The 14,847-nt window shown below is 38.3% G+C and overlaps 1 protein-coding gene across 1 annotated transcript; it reads left to right on the top strand.

Annotated features, from left to right (window-relative positions):
• The first annotated feature begins 5,499 nt into the window (after positions 1-5,499).
• Positions 5,500-6,609, top strand: LOC121764884 (protein RGF1 INDUCIBLE TRANSCRIPTION FACTOR 1-like). The gene is made up of 3 exons (XM_042160912.1): positions 5,500-5,704; positions 5,785-6,000; positions 6,283-6,609. Exons 1-3 carry the CDS (start codon positions 5,522-5,524, stop codon positions 6,508-6,510), a joined length of 627 nt encoding a protein of 208 aa, XP_042016846.1. The 5' UTR covers positions 5,500-5,521; the 3' UTR covers positions 6,511-6,609.
• The last annotated feature ends 8,238 nt before the right edge of the window (positions 6,610-14,847 follow it).

Below are 14,847 nucleotides of genomic sequence, written 5' to 3'. Positions count from 1 at the left end.
GTAATGAAGGCCGTTTTTGAAGCGTCAATCTCATCCATTAAAACCTGATGGTATCCTTTGTATAGATCAAGAAAACAAAAAATTTCAAAGCCTATCAGAGCTTCTACTTTTTTATCTATGTTCGGAAGGGGATAGCAATCTTTGGGACAGTGCTTATTTAGATCGGTGAAATCTATGCACATCCGCCATCCTCCTTCCTTTTTCTTGATCATGACAGGATTGGCCACCCACGAAGGATACTTCACTTCGAATAACACATCCGCCTTCAATAATTGACGGACTTCGTCATGGATGACTTGACTTCGTTCTGCCGCAAAGAGTCTTTGCTTCTGTTTTATCGGCCGGACCGAAGGATCAATATTTAAACGATGAGTGATTACCTCGGGGGGCACTCCGGTCATGTCCAACGGAGACCATGCAAAGACGTCTTTGTACTCCTTGAGGAGCTGGATGGTTTTTTCCCGAAGTAGAGGCGTTCCCGCGAAGCCGATCTTAACCGTTCTGGATGGATCGTCTTCGTACAGCTGAACTGTCATCGAGTTCGGCTCCGGTATGACTTCGGTCATCGCCTCTGACTCCGGCTGCTGTGATTGCTATGCTTGGTGGTGCCGATCTGACTGCTCGGCACTTCTAAGCGCAATTTGCAGGCATTCCTTTGCTCTTTTTTGGTCACCTCGGATGACCGCTATCCCTCCTTTAGTAGGGATCTTGATGGTGAGGTGATAGGTGGAGCAAACGGCCCGAACTGTGTTGAGCCAGTCTCTTCCCAGGATGACGTTGTACGGGGACCGAGCTTTTACCACGAAAAACTCAATCATCGTACTGGAGCTAGTAGGCGCTTTCCCCACCGTGATCGGAAGGCTGATAATACCTTCAGGGCGGGTGTCCTCCTGGGCGAAGCTCTTCAGGGGAAGCGGAGCCGGGCTGAGCCGAGCTGAGTCCACTTCTAGTTTGTCGAAGCACTCTTTAAAAAGAATGCTGACTGACGCTCCTGTATCCACAAACACCCTGTGGATCAGTTTGTTTGCCACTCCGGCTTGGATGACAATGGCGTCTTGGTGAGGAGAGATGGCCGGGACGGGATCAGCATCCGAGAACGTAATCACTTCGTCCTGCTTCAGCCTTTTATGCGTTGGCTCCTCTCGATTGGAGCCCCTGCGCTCTGACTTCAGGGACGACTTGGTCTTCCCGGCAGGGAGAGCGTCAATAGTCAGGATTACTCCATCATATTGCGGCTCGTCATCGTCTTCGGGATCCGGCTGCCTTTTCGGATCCTGAGGAGCGCAGTTCGCACCTCTCTGCTTCTTATTCTTCTTTGACTGCTTGCTTTGGTATTTTTTCAATGTCCCTGCCCTCACAAGAACATCGATACCTGCAGCCAAGTTTCTGCACTCCTCGGTATCGTGACCGTGGTCTTGATGGTAGGAGCAGTAGTTATCCTGGGGTCGGCGCGCGGCAGATTTCGTCATCCGCTTTGGCTTTTCGAACAGGTCGGAGTGTAGTTCGAAAATTTCCGCTCTCGGCTTGTTCAGCGGTACGAACTGAGCGGGCGGCTTCTCGGGATTGAGACGGGGTCCCAATCTGTCTTGCACCGGAGTCCTTTGAATCCTTTCAAAAGGAGTTCGGCGAGGATGTCCCTGATCGCCAAAAGGAGTTCGGCGAGGATGTCCCTGATCGCTATGATCGGGCTTCCTCCTGTCTCCTCGGGACGATGAGCTGTCTAACGACCGTTTGCGACGGTCTGCCTCATCGGCTCGGGAGTACTGGTCCGCAATGTCCCACATTTCCTGAGCTGTCTGCGGACCGCACTCAACGAGCTTCCTGTAGAGAGCTCCGGGCAGGATTCCATTTTGGAATGCCGAGATGACAAGCAGATCGTTGAGATCGTCCACTTGCAGGCATTCCTTGTGGAATCTTGTCATAAAGTCGCTGATTTTTTCGTCGCGACCTTGACGAATGGAAAGCAGCTGAGCCGAAGTGATTCGGGCTTCCGCTTTCTGAAAGAACCTCCTGTGGAAGGCATCCATTAGATCTCGGTAAGATCTGATGCTGCCCTGGGGGAGGCTATCGAACCACCTTCTCGCGTTCCCGATGAGCAGCTCGGGAAATAGCTTGCACATGTGGACCTCGTTGAGACCCTGGTTCGCCATGTTATATTGATAGCGCCCCAGGAAATCGTGAGGGTCCACGAGCCCGTCGTAAGTCATCGACGGAGTTCGGTAGTTCTGTGGTAGGGGAGTTCGGGTGATGTCGTCCGAGAACGGAGTCTTCAGTGCTCCGTACACGGCGAATCCGATATCTCGTCGGTATGGAGGAGATTGAGTTCTCCTGTGATTCCGGTACCGAGGAAGATCAGGAATATGTCGGGGTTGAGGATTCTTCTTCCTGGAAGACACGGCACTACTGCGGTAGTGACTTTCATGTCTGGATGAGGAAGGAGAATCCTCCGTTTTCGTCTTCGGCTCTTGGCTCTTTTGCAGGAAGGCTAAGAACTCCTCCTGCTTCTCGGCCAAGAACAGCTTGACAGCCTCATTCAGATCAGGCTGCTGGGAAGACTCAGTGGGACGATTTTTGGAGCGGCCTGTTCCTTCGCCATGAGAACTGGTGGTGGATTTATCCCTAGGCTGTTTTCCAGACCTATGGGATGGATTGGCTTCCTCCGGGTTCTCACGGGCAGGAATGCGGGTATTCTGCGATCTGGTATGCATTTTTTGGGTGGAAAAAATGGATCAAAAATTCGCTTTATCACAAATTTTGTTCTTCGCTTCCCACAGACGGCGCCAGTGATGATTCCGCGAATTTTTGATGATGATAAATGCTCGTAAAAATAAATCACGACACAGAGAATTTAACGTGGTTCGATTTACTGAGGTAAATCTACGTCCACGGGGAGAAATGGGGGCAGGTTTGTATTGCTTGATCTGCCAAATACAGCTTACAACACAGACTTGCTATATGATTGTTTCTCTAGAGAGATTCTAACCTCTTCTATCAGATCTAAGTTCTATTTATATAATGAACTCAGATCATGGCTTGCGTCACCACCCTAAGTCGTGGATGTCGTGTAGGTTATGGCCTAAGATCGTGGGTGAAGCGTAGGTCATGGCCTACGATCGTGGCCTGAACTGACATCACGTGGTAGTGGGTGTGTTGGACATCCGGTATGGGTCCACTAACTCCTTGTTCGGTCGAATACCGAGACCGAACTGCTTTGGTTGCCGATCTGAGAGCAGAGCTTGATTGGTTGGCTTTTACCGAGCTGTAGGCTGAGGCCGAACTCTTTGGTAATGCCGAACTGAACTCTTGGGCTTTGGGCTGGCCGAGCTGTCACTGCTATTGGGCTTGTTTAGTACGTACCCCATCAGTAATATTGGATTGAATGTGATTAAATTTAGACTCAATTAGATTGTTATCCGATTGACTTAATAATAGGGAAGTTCGACACACAACACAACTTTTATTAATTGTATCCATTTTATTTTAATTTTTGCAACTTGTAATTTTATTTTATAAATTTCAGTTTGTATCAATTTCATTGTGACATGACATTTTAAAGGATACCTAAATCTTCATGTTTATTTTTAGAATTAATTGTTTGAAACTGATTTATTAAAGGGATACGAATTTCAAAAATTGGGGGAAAAGTTGAAAATCTTGGGATCGAATTGATTCAATTGCTAAATATTGATGACAAAATTGATAAATTTGTAAAGTTATTAAATTGATAACTAATATTGTCTAAGAATGTCCATAATTCAAGATATCATTACACTTTTATTATTCTCGGCAAATTGATTCAACATTCACAAACGTATTTTGCTGATATTTATAAAATTGATACTCTGTCGATCCTCTAAAAATAGAAATTTTAGAGACGACATAAGTTTAATTGCAAAATTAGTAAAGTATGAAAAAGAAATAGAAAAGTAATTGAACTAGTGGTAATGGATAGTGAGATCCACATTATTACTAGTATAACGAGTGGTTAAAAAGTTTCCAAAAATTTAAAAAAATGAACTAATTTTGTGGGATAGACTAAAATGTCAAAAGGACACTATTGTTTGGGGACACGGAGTATTTTTATAAAAATAGTTTTTACACTATACTAGGGACATGGGGTATTTTTATAAAAAAAGTATTTACACTATACTAATTTTTTCCACCCATTTAAATTTACATTTTCTAAAACTCATATTAAATAAAAATGAGTCATTTAGTCTTGGACGGAGAAAGTACGATAGATTGAATCATTAATCATCTTAATATTTATCCCACCAATTATGTGTGTAAGTACGATAGATTGAATCATTAATCCTCTTAATATTTATCCCACCAATTATCTGTGTATATAAGAGCTTGCACATTTTTATGGAAACATGTCTATTTTTCTATTTGTTCAACCAAATTCAGATTATAGTGTATCCATATTAGAAATATTAAGCGCATTATATGTCATCCTAGCAATTTATTCAAAGTGGGATGCATGACATCTTCAATGTATAATGAGAAATATTATTCATATGTATAAAATATGGAGGGGTATAATATGCTACTAGTGTAGAAGATACATTATGAAATAAGAATGATAGCATTTGATAAGTTTTGACATGTTAATAATCTAACTTATAAGAATAAGTTATGATGGATCTTGACATAAAACATAATTTAAGATTTTTAAAATTAAAATGTACATAAATATGTTTTGACAAATTTCAAAGAAGATTTTAAAATTCAAACATTTTCTATATTTAGGTTGAAAAAAATTCAATTTATTTATCTATGAAAAAAAATTCATTTCCTTGTTGCATGCAAAGTTTTCCATTTGATGGGCCCCAATCCCAATAGAAAAGCAGTTACAGCAAACGATGACGTTTTAAGCCAACTCTTGCCACCCTATACAGACGCCAAGAAACCAATTTTTTATACCCTACGCGCCATCCTTTTCCGCCTCTCTCACTCAATCAACGGCTAATAAATATCTTGACCCACCCGTTCTTATCGTCGCCGTTGATTGCTGGTCCTCAATTGTACTTTTACATATTTCGACGACTTCGCTATATATGCTCCAGATTAATTTATTTTTCCTAATTTTACTAGCAATAGTTCATATCACCCACAACTAAATTGGGATAAACTCTCACCTGTCTTAGCTTCTTGAATAAATAGCCGTTCAAATCAAATAGTGGATGAGAATCACCTAAAAATTCATACTACAAGTCATGGGGGCTAGCTACTGCATGCAATCGTATTATAAAAAATCCCAAAATGTATTTTATGAAACCATTTTTAATAGTACTGTATTTGATTGCTAGTATTTATATAACATTAATAATATATACTCCTATCACTTGGGATTCTGATTATGATTAGTATACTAATTAATATTATAACAATAATGTACTAATTAATTAATGAAAATAAAATGTTATACATGATTTGGAGTGAGGTGAAATACTTGTGGGAATTAATTCAAAGAAACCTCTCTCTCTCTCTCTCTCTATCTATCTCTCCTCTCTTTCTCATGAGACAAATGCAGGTGCCTCCATGGCTGGAGAGACTGCTAAGAACAGCATTCTTCAACATTTGCCGCACCCACGGCGAGGGCAGCCGGAGCGAATGCAATATGTATTGCTTAGACTGCAATGCCGGCGCCTTCTGCTTCTACTGCCGATCATCTAAGCACAGAGATCATCATGTAATTCAGGTATTTATTTCTCAATTAAATTCTTCAAATTTTGATACGACATACTACTACATATGTAATGAATTCGATTAGCATTGCAGATAAGGAGATCGTCGTATCACGATGTGGTACGAGTGTCGGAGATTGAGAAGGTTGTAGACATAAGCGGGGTGCAGACATATGTAATAAACAGCGCAAGGGTTTTGTTTCTCAACCAGAGGCCTTTGCCAAGAGGCGTCAAAGCTGTCTCTCATCTCTGTCAAATTTGTAGGAGGAGTCTTTTGGATAGCTTCCGTTTTTGTTCCCTCGCTTGCAAGGTCTGCCCTCTCTCTCTCTCTCACACACACACACACATCTTGATCACATTCTTGACGTTTTCATCAAAACACACACATGGGTGTGATCATGAGCCATTTACATTAACAATTTTAAACTGAATTTGTTAGATTAAATGGTACTAGCTAGCATTCTCAATGCATTGATGAAAACCCTCAAAATGTGCTTATCATAACCGCCTAAATAGTTAATTTCATCATTTGGTTGTATCTTTTTTTTTGTCTAATGTAATAAATCAAAAGATTAATGAGTTTGAAAAATAGCTTGTAGGAATAAAGAGGAATGGGGATGCAAGCCATTGGTTAGGTGCAAATAATGAGGTAGTTTTGGAGAAGGAAGGGGAGATTTCAATGGAAGTGAAAGAATTGTGTGAAGGATCACAACAAGAAATCTACATAGCCACGCCTCCACCTCATCTTCGTCATCGTCATCGTCATCATCATTCAAGAAGAAGAAAAGGCATCCCACATAGAGCACCTCTTGGCTCTTGATAAATTAATTATTTCTTTTTATTTCATCTTCATCTTCATTTTCATTTCAATTTCTACTCCTAGACTAGCTACTTTCTAAAACCCATAACTCCGACATCATTTGTCCCCACGAGAAACAAATTAATTATATCATTTTAATTTGAATTCGTTTTTTTACGTACTCTTGTATTTCATTACATATGTAGATCAATGAATAATCTACGAGCGTATATATATAATGTTGAGAAATATTGTTAATATTATTATTAAATTGATAAAGTACGAGGTGGAATATTCATTTGGTTTCATGGGTGTTGAGAGTTGGGAGGATAATAGAATTTCCTAATTCATTACCCACATATCAAAAAAAAATTTAAATGAAGTTTTCTTGCTGGAAAGAGCAATAATTAGTGCTTAATTATTGAGGTATAAATATGATTAAGAATATAAAGCAAAGTCACTGTGGAGCGTTGTTATATTTTCATGGTCCACCAACCCACATGGGCCGTTTACATAAAGAAGAATATACTTCAAAGATAACAAATAATTGTTTCATTTGTTTTCTACTTTGCGTTTCTTTAGGTTGTTTAATAATAATATCACCACGAATATTTGTTGGAATGAATCTTTTTTTTTCGAAAGGGTTGGAAAGGATCTTTGTACTCTTATCATTTATATAGTGTATCTCATTTGATGAAGTATTAGTATAACATAACTGTTCAAATATTAATTAAAATTAAGTAATTATATAGGAAATGGAAAACATGATAAATTCGATATTGAACTCTTTTCATAGTAAATTTTGTAGCGATGACTCATGAGATGTAATGAAAAATGTATGAGCAATAGGTAAAATTAAATAGAAAATGGAAGTCTAAAATCAACCGACATTATCGGTTGGAGTTGAACAAGTAGGTAAGTTTCTATACTAGTGAGGATTTCCACAAGATTTCGAGATTTTCTTACTAGGGAAAATCTTTGAAAGCAATATGTGATTTGGAAGTTGTTCTGATTGCTAACGTAAAACTTATACGCCCACAAAAGTTATATTTGGAAGTAACCAATATTCCTTAAATCTTTATCCTTTTTTTATTTTAAACAATAATATCGCAAAGTTTCCATGACATTATCAATGGAAATTTCATTATAACCTTCCTTTACAAAAAAATTAAGAAAAACGAGGAGGAATTTCTAGAATCTTACACGATATCCATTTATGGATGTAGTACTGTATTATGTTTATGGCGTTTGACCTTGAGCATTTTATACTCATAAAAAAAATTATGTTTATTTTCATAGTTATGATATTTTATTTCGATGTCAATTAACTCGTTGCCATCTGCATTTCGATACCAATGAAGAATGAACTCGTTGCCATCTGCAGCTCCTATTTTCCTACTCACAATTTTTTTAGCATGCATATGTTATTTTAAACAAATTTTGAAATAAACTGATTATACACATTTTTGAATAAAAATACTGTTGGATATACGTGTTTGAGGTTAGACAGATTGAGGTCGCACAAGTCCAACCTAATAATGTTGCCAAAAGAATAGCAAGCAATTAGGTACTATCTATGACAGGACGTTACTTTTTGTGGCGATTGTTCTATCCACAACAAGTTAATAAACTTTTTTAACGAGATTTCATATTTTCACGAATTTAAAACTTGATCATCGCACGAATAATGAACTTATGCATTGTAGTCAATTTCCTCGATTTAGAATTTCGACAAAATTTGAAAGTAATTGTTAAAACTCAAGTACAGTACAAATCGGATTTGTTTACTCACATTATATTACAAGCGACGTTGGTTCTTATATTGATCGGTTTGTCTATCTACATAATCGGACGTGACACATCAGATTAAATTTAGGAAAAAACGAACTCATGAAAAATTTACTACAACACATAAGTTTATAATATCAGCAATTAAATTTAAATTCGTTTGAGATACTAATTTTAAGGGCCATTAGGGCATCATTAACGCTTGGGGCCGGGCCTCAAAAAGCGAGTTCTGGCCCGGGCGTTGCGTTGGATGAGCGGAAGTTGCGGCTGGGCTGGTCCCGGGGCAGCAGTTGCGGCCTGAGGACGCTCCCGGGGTCCGGCCCGGCCTAGGGTTAATTGCTTCGGAACAGGCCGCAAACCCCCAAAAAAATTATTTTTCATTTTTTAATATATTTTTTGCCTATTTTTACTCATTTCTTCAACATTCTTCCACCAATTTCTCCATTTCTATCCTCTAAATTATTTCAATATTTTTTCTAGGAATTGTAATTTTTATTTTCTAGGGCTTAATAAAAAAAATTTTCTAGGATTTGTAATTTTCTTTTTTCGACTGAACAATGTATTTTCTCGGCTTGAATTGTTCAACGTATTACATTTACGAGTAAAATATGTTGAAATTGTGAATAGTGTCATTTATTAGTTGCGGCCCGGGTTGGGGCATGCAAGGTTAGAACAGTTGTGGCATGAGACTCAAATTTAGGGGAATGATGATATGGAGGGGACTTGAGGCATGATTCCGGGCCAGGATTAATGATGCTCTTACCCTCGTAACTTAAAATCTGTCAACTAATCGGTACAGTAATTGAAGGGAGGGGGAAAAGTTAGAGTCTAGTAGTTGAGGTCAAAATCAGCATCAACGAAATTGGTTGGCGTTGTTTTATGAACTCCACCTACAAGCCTACAATGAAATGTGTTTTATTCATTTATATGCATATATATTTCTAAATACAGTTCAACGCGGAAAGGATCTCCTACTCCAACACTCCTACTTCATTCCTACTCAAACACTCATGACACAATAAAATAATATTATAAACATGTAAGTGATGGGTGAGATTTTATAATATTACTTTATTGTGTTGTGAGTGTTGGAGTAAGAGATCCGCTCCAATACTCAAAACACAATAAAATAATGTTATAAACATGTAAGTGATGAGTGAGATTTTATAATATTACTTTATTGTGTTGTGAGTGTTGGAGTAGGAGATCCGCATTGAGTTGAACACAGTTCGGATGGAAAACTTATACTCCGTCTTATAAATGACTGAATTTCTTCTAGATATAAAACCTTTAAAAATAATATTTATTGAGTTAAGTGGAAAGAAAATCTCTTATTTTATTCTCTTTTCATTTAATTCAAAAAAGACATCTGCATAAAATCTTGTATTAGATGAGAAATGTATCACATAGAGTAAGAGAAATGAAGTACTACATTTAAAAAGTAAGAGATAATAAAATATAAAAAAAATTAGTTACTTTTTTACTAGAAATAAAAATTAATCACTTATAATAGAATTATAGAATAGTCTAGAAAGGAATATCGGTTACTTGTAATGAGAATGGTGTAGTATTTATATCATTTAAGTGATTAAAAAGATAAATTATAAAATGTTTCTTTTCTGGTTGTCCCATGTAAATTAAATGTCATTACCAAGTCTAAAATGGATGTTATTGTAATATTCTAATGCTTACAATAATAATACTAGTATTTATTCTAAATAAGACATTAGGTACCGCGCGCATATATACTTTGTCGGTCAGATAAGTTCTTGTTTTTTTTACTGTAGTTTTGATTTTTATTTTTTTTTTCTCTCAAAACAATGAGTTATTTGTGCTGGGTTTCTGAACTTTCTGTCGTAGAAACTAAAGTAAACATTAGTCGAACTGTCGAAGTAAGCACATAGGAGTACTAATCACAGTAAAATCACTAGATATTTTTACATTTTGAAGGTAAATTATGAACCAAATTTCTGCAAAAAATGTATAGAAACTCGACTATATTTCGACGCGAAATTACTTTATATCGTGATTAATAATAACGTACTATATTAATTTTATGGTCGTATACGTAGTTTATATTATAGTAGTATGATTTAACTTGATTAAATGAAATTGATGATAGTATAACTTATATTAATAATTTAACATCAATAACTTTTAAAAATTAAATGTTACTACCATTTCACATTTGGATGTATAGTACTTCCTCCGTCCCACTTTATGAGTCTCAATTGATCATTTTTGGGTGTCACACTTTAGGAGTTTTCGATTAAAATATTTCAAAAATGGTAATATATCACACACAGTGGCGGACGCAGAAAATCATATTGACATGGGCTATGTTTACTACATATTTCTTAAAAGTATATTTTTAGATTATTAATAGGGGCTTTACAAAGAAATTTATATTTAATTTGGACAAATATAAAATTTTTATAAAAGAAAAGCTCCCAAAAAATGGTTTTAGGGAGGGCTTAAGCCCCTTGTTAGCTACACTTGTGTCCGCCAATGATCACACATTTCACAATCTTTTTTTTCACTCCACTATTTTTTCACTAACTTTTTATTATATTTTTTAAAACTCGTGTCAAACTTAAATGGTAATAGAGGGAGTCCTTATGATGTAAATAAATTTGAATCACGATAAGAAATAAATATGTAAATACGAAGCATGTTAGGATAGAGTTTTGATATGTCGCATTTAATTACTAGTAGTTGGTTTTTTTTATAAGCATCTTCTCCACTCGGGTTTGATATTTTAAAATAAAAATAGTACTAGTATGAAATTTCCTTGTAAATGAGATTACAAAATTTGTGGAAATTTAATGCTGATGTCACATGAAACTGAGTAATGATGTGACAAAGTTTTTGAAATCATATTATATAAGGGATTAGTTAGATAGTGTTGGAATCGTGTTTGGTCAATAGACTTTAACTAATAATAAATGTGACGAGACATTTAATTTTGTAAAATTAAGCGCAACAGCGACGATCTACTTTCGGAGTAGATGACCGTGGTATATTCATTTTCTCCAAACCGATTCCCGATGAGTGAGAAATTATGAATTAAAATTTGTCACAAAGTTATAAATGAGATATGAGAATAAACCAAGGGATTAATTAAAAGAGTTAATTATCTCACATTGGAGGAGAGAACCTTATTAAACATGTATTTAATAAGATGAATTATTACATATAATAATTATAGTGGACTAAGGGCACCCGCAAAGCGTGCCGCCAGCGTTCCGCGTGCCGTTCCGCCGGAACGGTTTCGCCGCGGAACGCGTTGCGGCGCACCATTCCGCTCCCATTCCGTTCCGCGTGCCGACGGCACGGAACGCGGCACGGCTTGTGCCGCCACGCGCTGGGGCGACGTGGCGCTCCCCGCTTCGTGCGTGCTTCCCACTCGCCGGCCCGCGAGTGGGACACGTCAGCGATGACGCAATAATTAAATTTTTTTAAAAAAAATATATTTAAATTTTTTTTTAAAACGGACATATTACCGTTTTTTTAACTTTTTTTAATTTTTTTTATTTTTATTTTATTTTTATTTTCTTATTCTATAAATACACCTAATTTATTACATTTCACACACAACTACACATCTACTCTTCCTAAACCAACATCAATTCCTCTCCAATTTTCTATTTCAATCTCCTTCACAAAATGTCCGGCGACGGGAATTACGGCGGTGGCGGCTCCGGTGGGTGGGATCTCAACGCGTTCGGCGATTGGGAGACCATGTACAACACACTTGGTGGTTCCAGCCGTGGGCGCCGTCGGCCGCAAGGGACGAAGGCGGCGAAGGCGGCTAGAGCGAGGAAGGGCCGAGGTGAATCAAGCCAGTCGGCCTCGGGATCGGGCTCGCGGGGAGGCTCGGACACACTTATGGTGGCGTACATGACCGCCACAATGGCGGACACTTCCCGCTTCTCGTACGCCCAATTCACGGCCTGGTGGAACGGAATTGTGTATATGGCAGCACAACTTGGCCTTCCGACTCCCCCTCAACCTCGACCGCCTCCGGAGGATGATTCGCCGGCGGAGTAGTTTTTTTATTTTCCCACGTTTAATTGTGTGTTTTTTATTTTGTGTTTTTTATTTTTTTAGGATTTTAATTGTGTGCTTTTTTTATTTTTTTTAAGTTTAAGTTGAATTTTTTTTTTATGTTGTGTGTTTTTTAATAAAGTGTGTTTGTTTTTTATTAAAGTGTGTTTATTTAAATTGAATTGGGTTGGAAATTAAAAAAAATGAAATTGAACGAATAGTAATTTAAGGAACGGTTAAGGAACGGATGGTTGCAGGTTCCGTTCCTTAGTTAAGGAATGGAGTAAAAAAGTACAGTGGGGCCCTCAAATAGTGGTTTAAGGAACGGTATAGGAACGGTATAGGAACAGCGTTGTGGATGGCCTAAGATGGGCAGTAGAGCCCACGCGTGCACGCTGCCTCGTCCCGAGCCGCGAGCCGTGCTCAGTGCACCATGTCCCGTGACCCGTGCCCGGTGCCCAGTCTGCCGGGTGCCATGTGTCAAAAGGTTCATAATGGACCCGACGCACAACGGATGCTAAAAGGTCCAGGACGGACCCCGACGTATAGCGGGTCCCAAACGGTCCACAATGGACCTCGACGCATAACAGGTGACAAAAGGTCACCGATGGACCCCGACAGATCGTGTGCCAAAAGGTACACGATGAATCCCGTCGTGTAGCGTGTCCAGGTGCATCATGTCTCTCTAGCTCCCGTAACGGCTTGTAACCCCTGACAATTACAGTCAAGCCATCATGGCACACATAATGGTTGTTGACTCCATCAATGCCCAATGGGTGGACTTGACCTATAAATAACCATGCATCAATTGCATTCCCTACACACAACATTGCAAACCAAGCATATCATTTGCATATATCTCTCTCTTTGCATAGTATTCCGTTGAAGCTCTGCCCTCGCAATCATCTAATTCGTCGGAGCTTGTTCTGTTTGCGGTGCTGCAACGAACAAGACGAAGTCGTTTTTATCTTTGGGGACGACACGTCAATCCGAGAGCACTACCGAAGCGTATCTCGTCTTGCAGAAAGATGACTCCTCGACTCGACTTACAAATTATATCTACGGTTTACAGTTTCGATTATTGTATTTTCAATTCAGTTTATTTCAATTTAATTTCTCCATTCTTCATTGGGTTGTATTATGCCCGGTTAGTGTATCTTTGTATCACCGTCGCTAAAACCAACAGATAGAAAATTAAACATGTTACTCATTTTAAAATATAATTTATCCTCTCGACGTAGAATACTAATATAAATTTGACGTGGGAATCAAACATATCATATGTCATTATTTTATATAGATTTTTTACTCAGTGACAATTATAAAATTCGACGTGAGATTTAAAATATTTAAATAAAATGATTAAAAAGGATGACCAAGTAAATTTGTAATAACTACATTATTAAAAAATTAAAGGATGAACATGTAATAACTACATTTATACAATGTATTATAGTAGCAATATTTAAAGACGTGGTAAAAAAATCCTTTTTTAGTTATTAATGCGAATTGTTATAGTATAAAAAATCCTTTCGGGAACGGAGGGATGGAGTATAAGAGTGTCCACAATAGGAAGACAATGCCCATGCCCAAGCCCAAGCTATAAATCTAATTATTTTTTCAATTCTTGGTATATTTTATAAGAGTGTAGATTGAAATGGGATGAAAATAATGACAAGAATGGGTATATTTATAGGAAATAAATAAGAAAATTAAAAAAAAATTCAAAACTTGGGCAGAGCCGGAGCTCTCGGCCGTCACAATAGGGCGTCGCGTCCCGTGCCCAAGAGCCGAGTCCGGGCCAACTAGTTGGCGCGCCCATGGTCGCTCCCCCCGCCGCGGCCCTCCGTGTCCTCAGCTATAGGGAGCCGCGGCCCGGCCAAGCCCCTGCCCGGGAGCCGCGACTCCCTATTGTGGATACTCTAAGAGTGTCCACAATAAGAAGACCATGCCCAAGTTCAAGCCAACAAAACTTGTCCAGGGCCACAAAAAAAACTTGTCCACCCTAACAATAGACAAGTCACAACCACAAATCTAATTATTTTATCAATTGTTGATATATTTTAATTTAATTAGAATAAAAATTATCGGACTATAATAATTAGAAAAAAATGCATAATTTAATATAAAAAAAATTAAAACTAAATCTTCATTGTATTATAAAAAGGGGAAAATTAGACAACGAAAATTTTATAGAAAATGTGTAAAATGTAGTAGTATTTATAGAAATTTTTTAAAAATATTAAAAAAATAAAAACTGGGTGGAGTCGCGGCTCTCTGCTGCCACAATAGAGCGCAGCGGCCCTCGCCCAAGAGCCGAGTCCGCGCCAACTAGTTGGCACGCCCATGGTCCCCCCCCCCCCCCGTTTCCTCAGATATAGGGAGCCGCGGCCCGGCCAAGCCCATGCCCGGGAGCCGCGGCTCCCTATTGTGGATACTCATGAGTATATTTGGATCTAAATAGTTAGCATAGGACTCAATGCATCAGCATCACGTTGTATCCAAACGGGCCCATAACAATTT

Source organism: Salvia splendens, chromosome 14 (assembly GCF_004379255.2).
Source record: "Salvia splendens isolate huo1 chromosome 14, SspV2, whole genome shotgun sequence".
Lineage (NCBI taxonomy): Eukaryota > Viridiplantae > Streptophyta > Magnoliopsida > Lamiales > Lamiaceae > Salvia > Salvia splendens.
The sequence above is the reverse complement of the archived record's forward strand: the minus strand, read 5'-3'. Positions and strand labels throughout refer to the sequence as shown.

Coding starts and splice junctions, on each gene's coding strand:
- LOC121764884 (XM_042160912.1), top strand. CDS start 5,522: ATGAGACAAATGCAGGTGCCTCCATGGCTGGAGAGACTGCTAAGAACA. Junction 5,705..5,784: donor GAGATCATCATGTAATTCAG/GTATTTATTTCT, acceptor TTAGCATTGCAG/ATAAGGAGATCGTCGTATCA. Junction 6,001..6,282: donor TTTGTTCCCTCGCTTGCAAG/GTCTGCCCTCTC, acceptor TTTGAAAAATAG/CTTGTAGGAATAAAGAGGAA.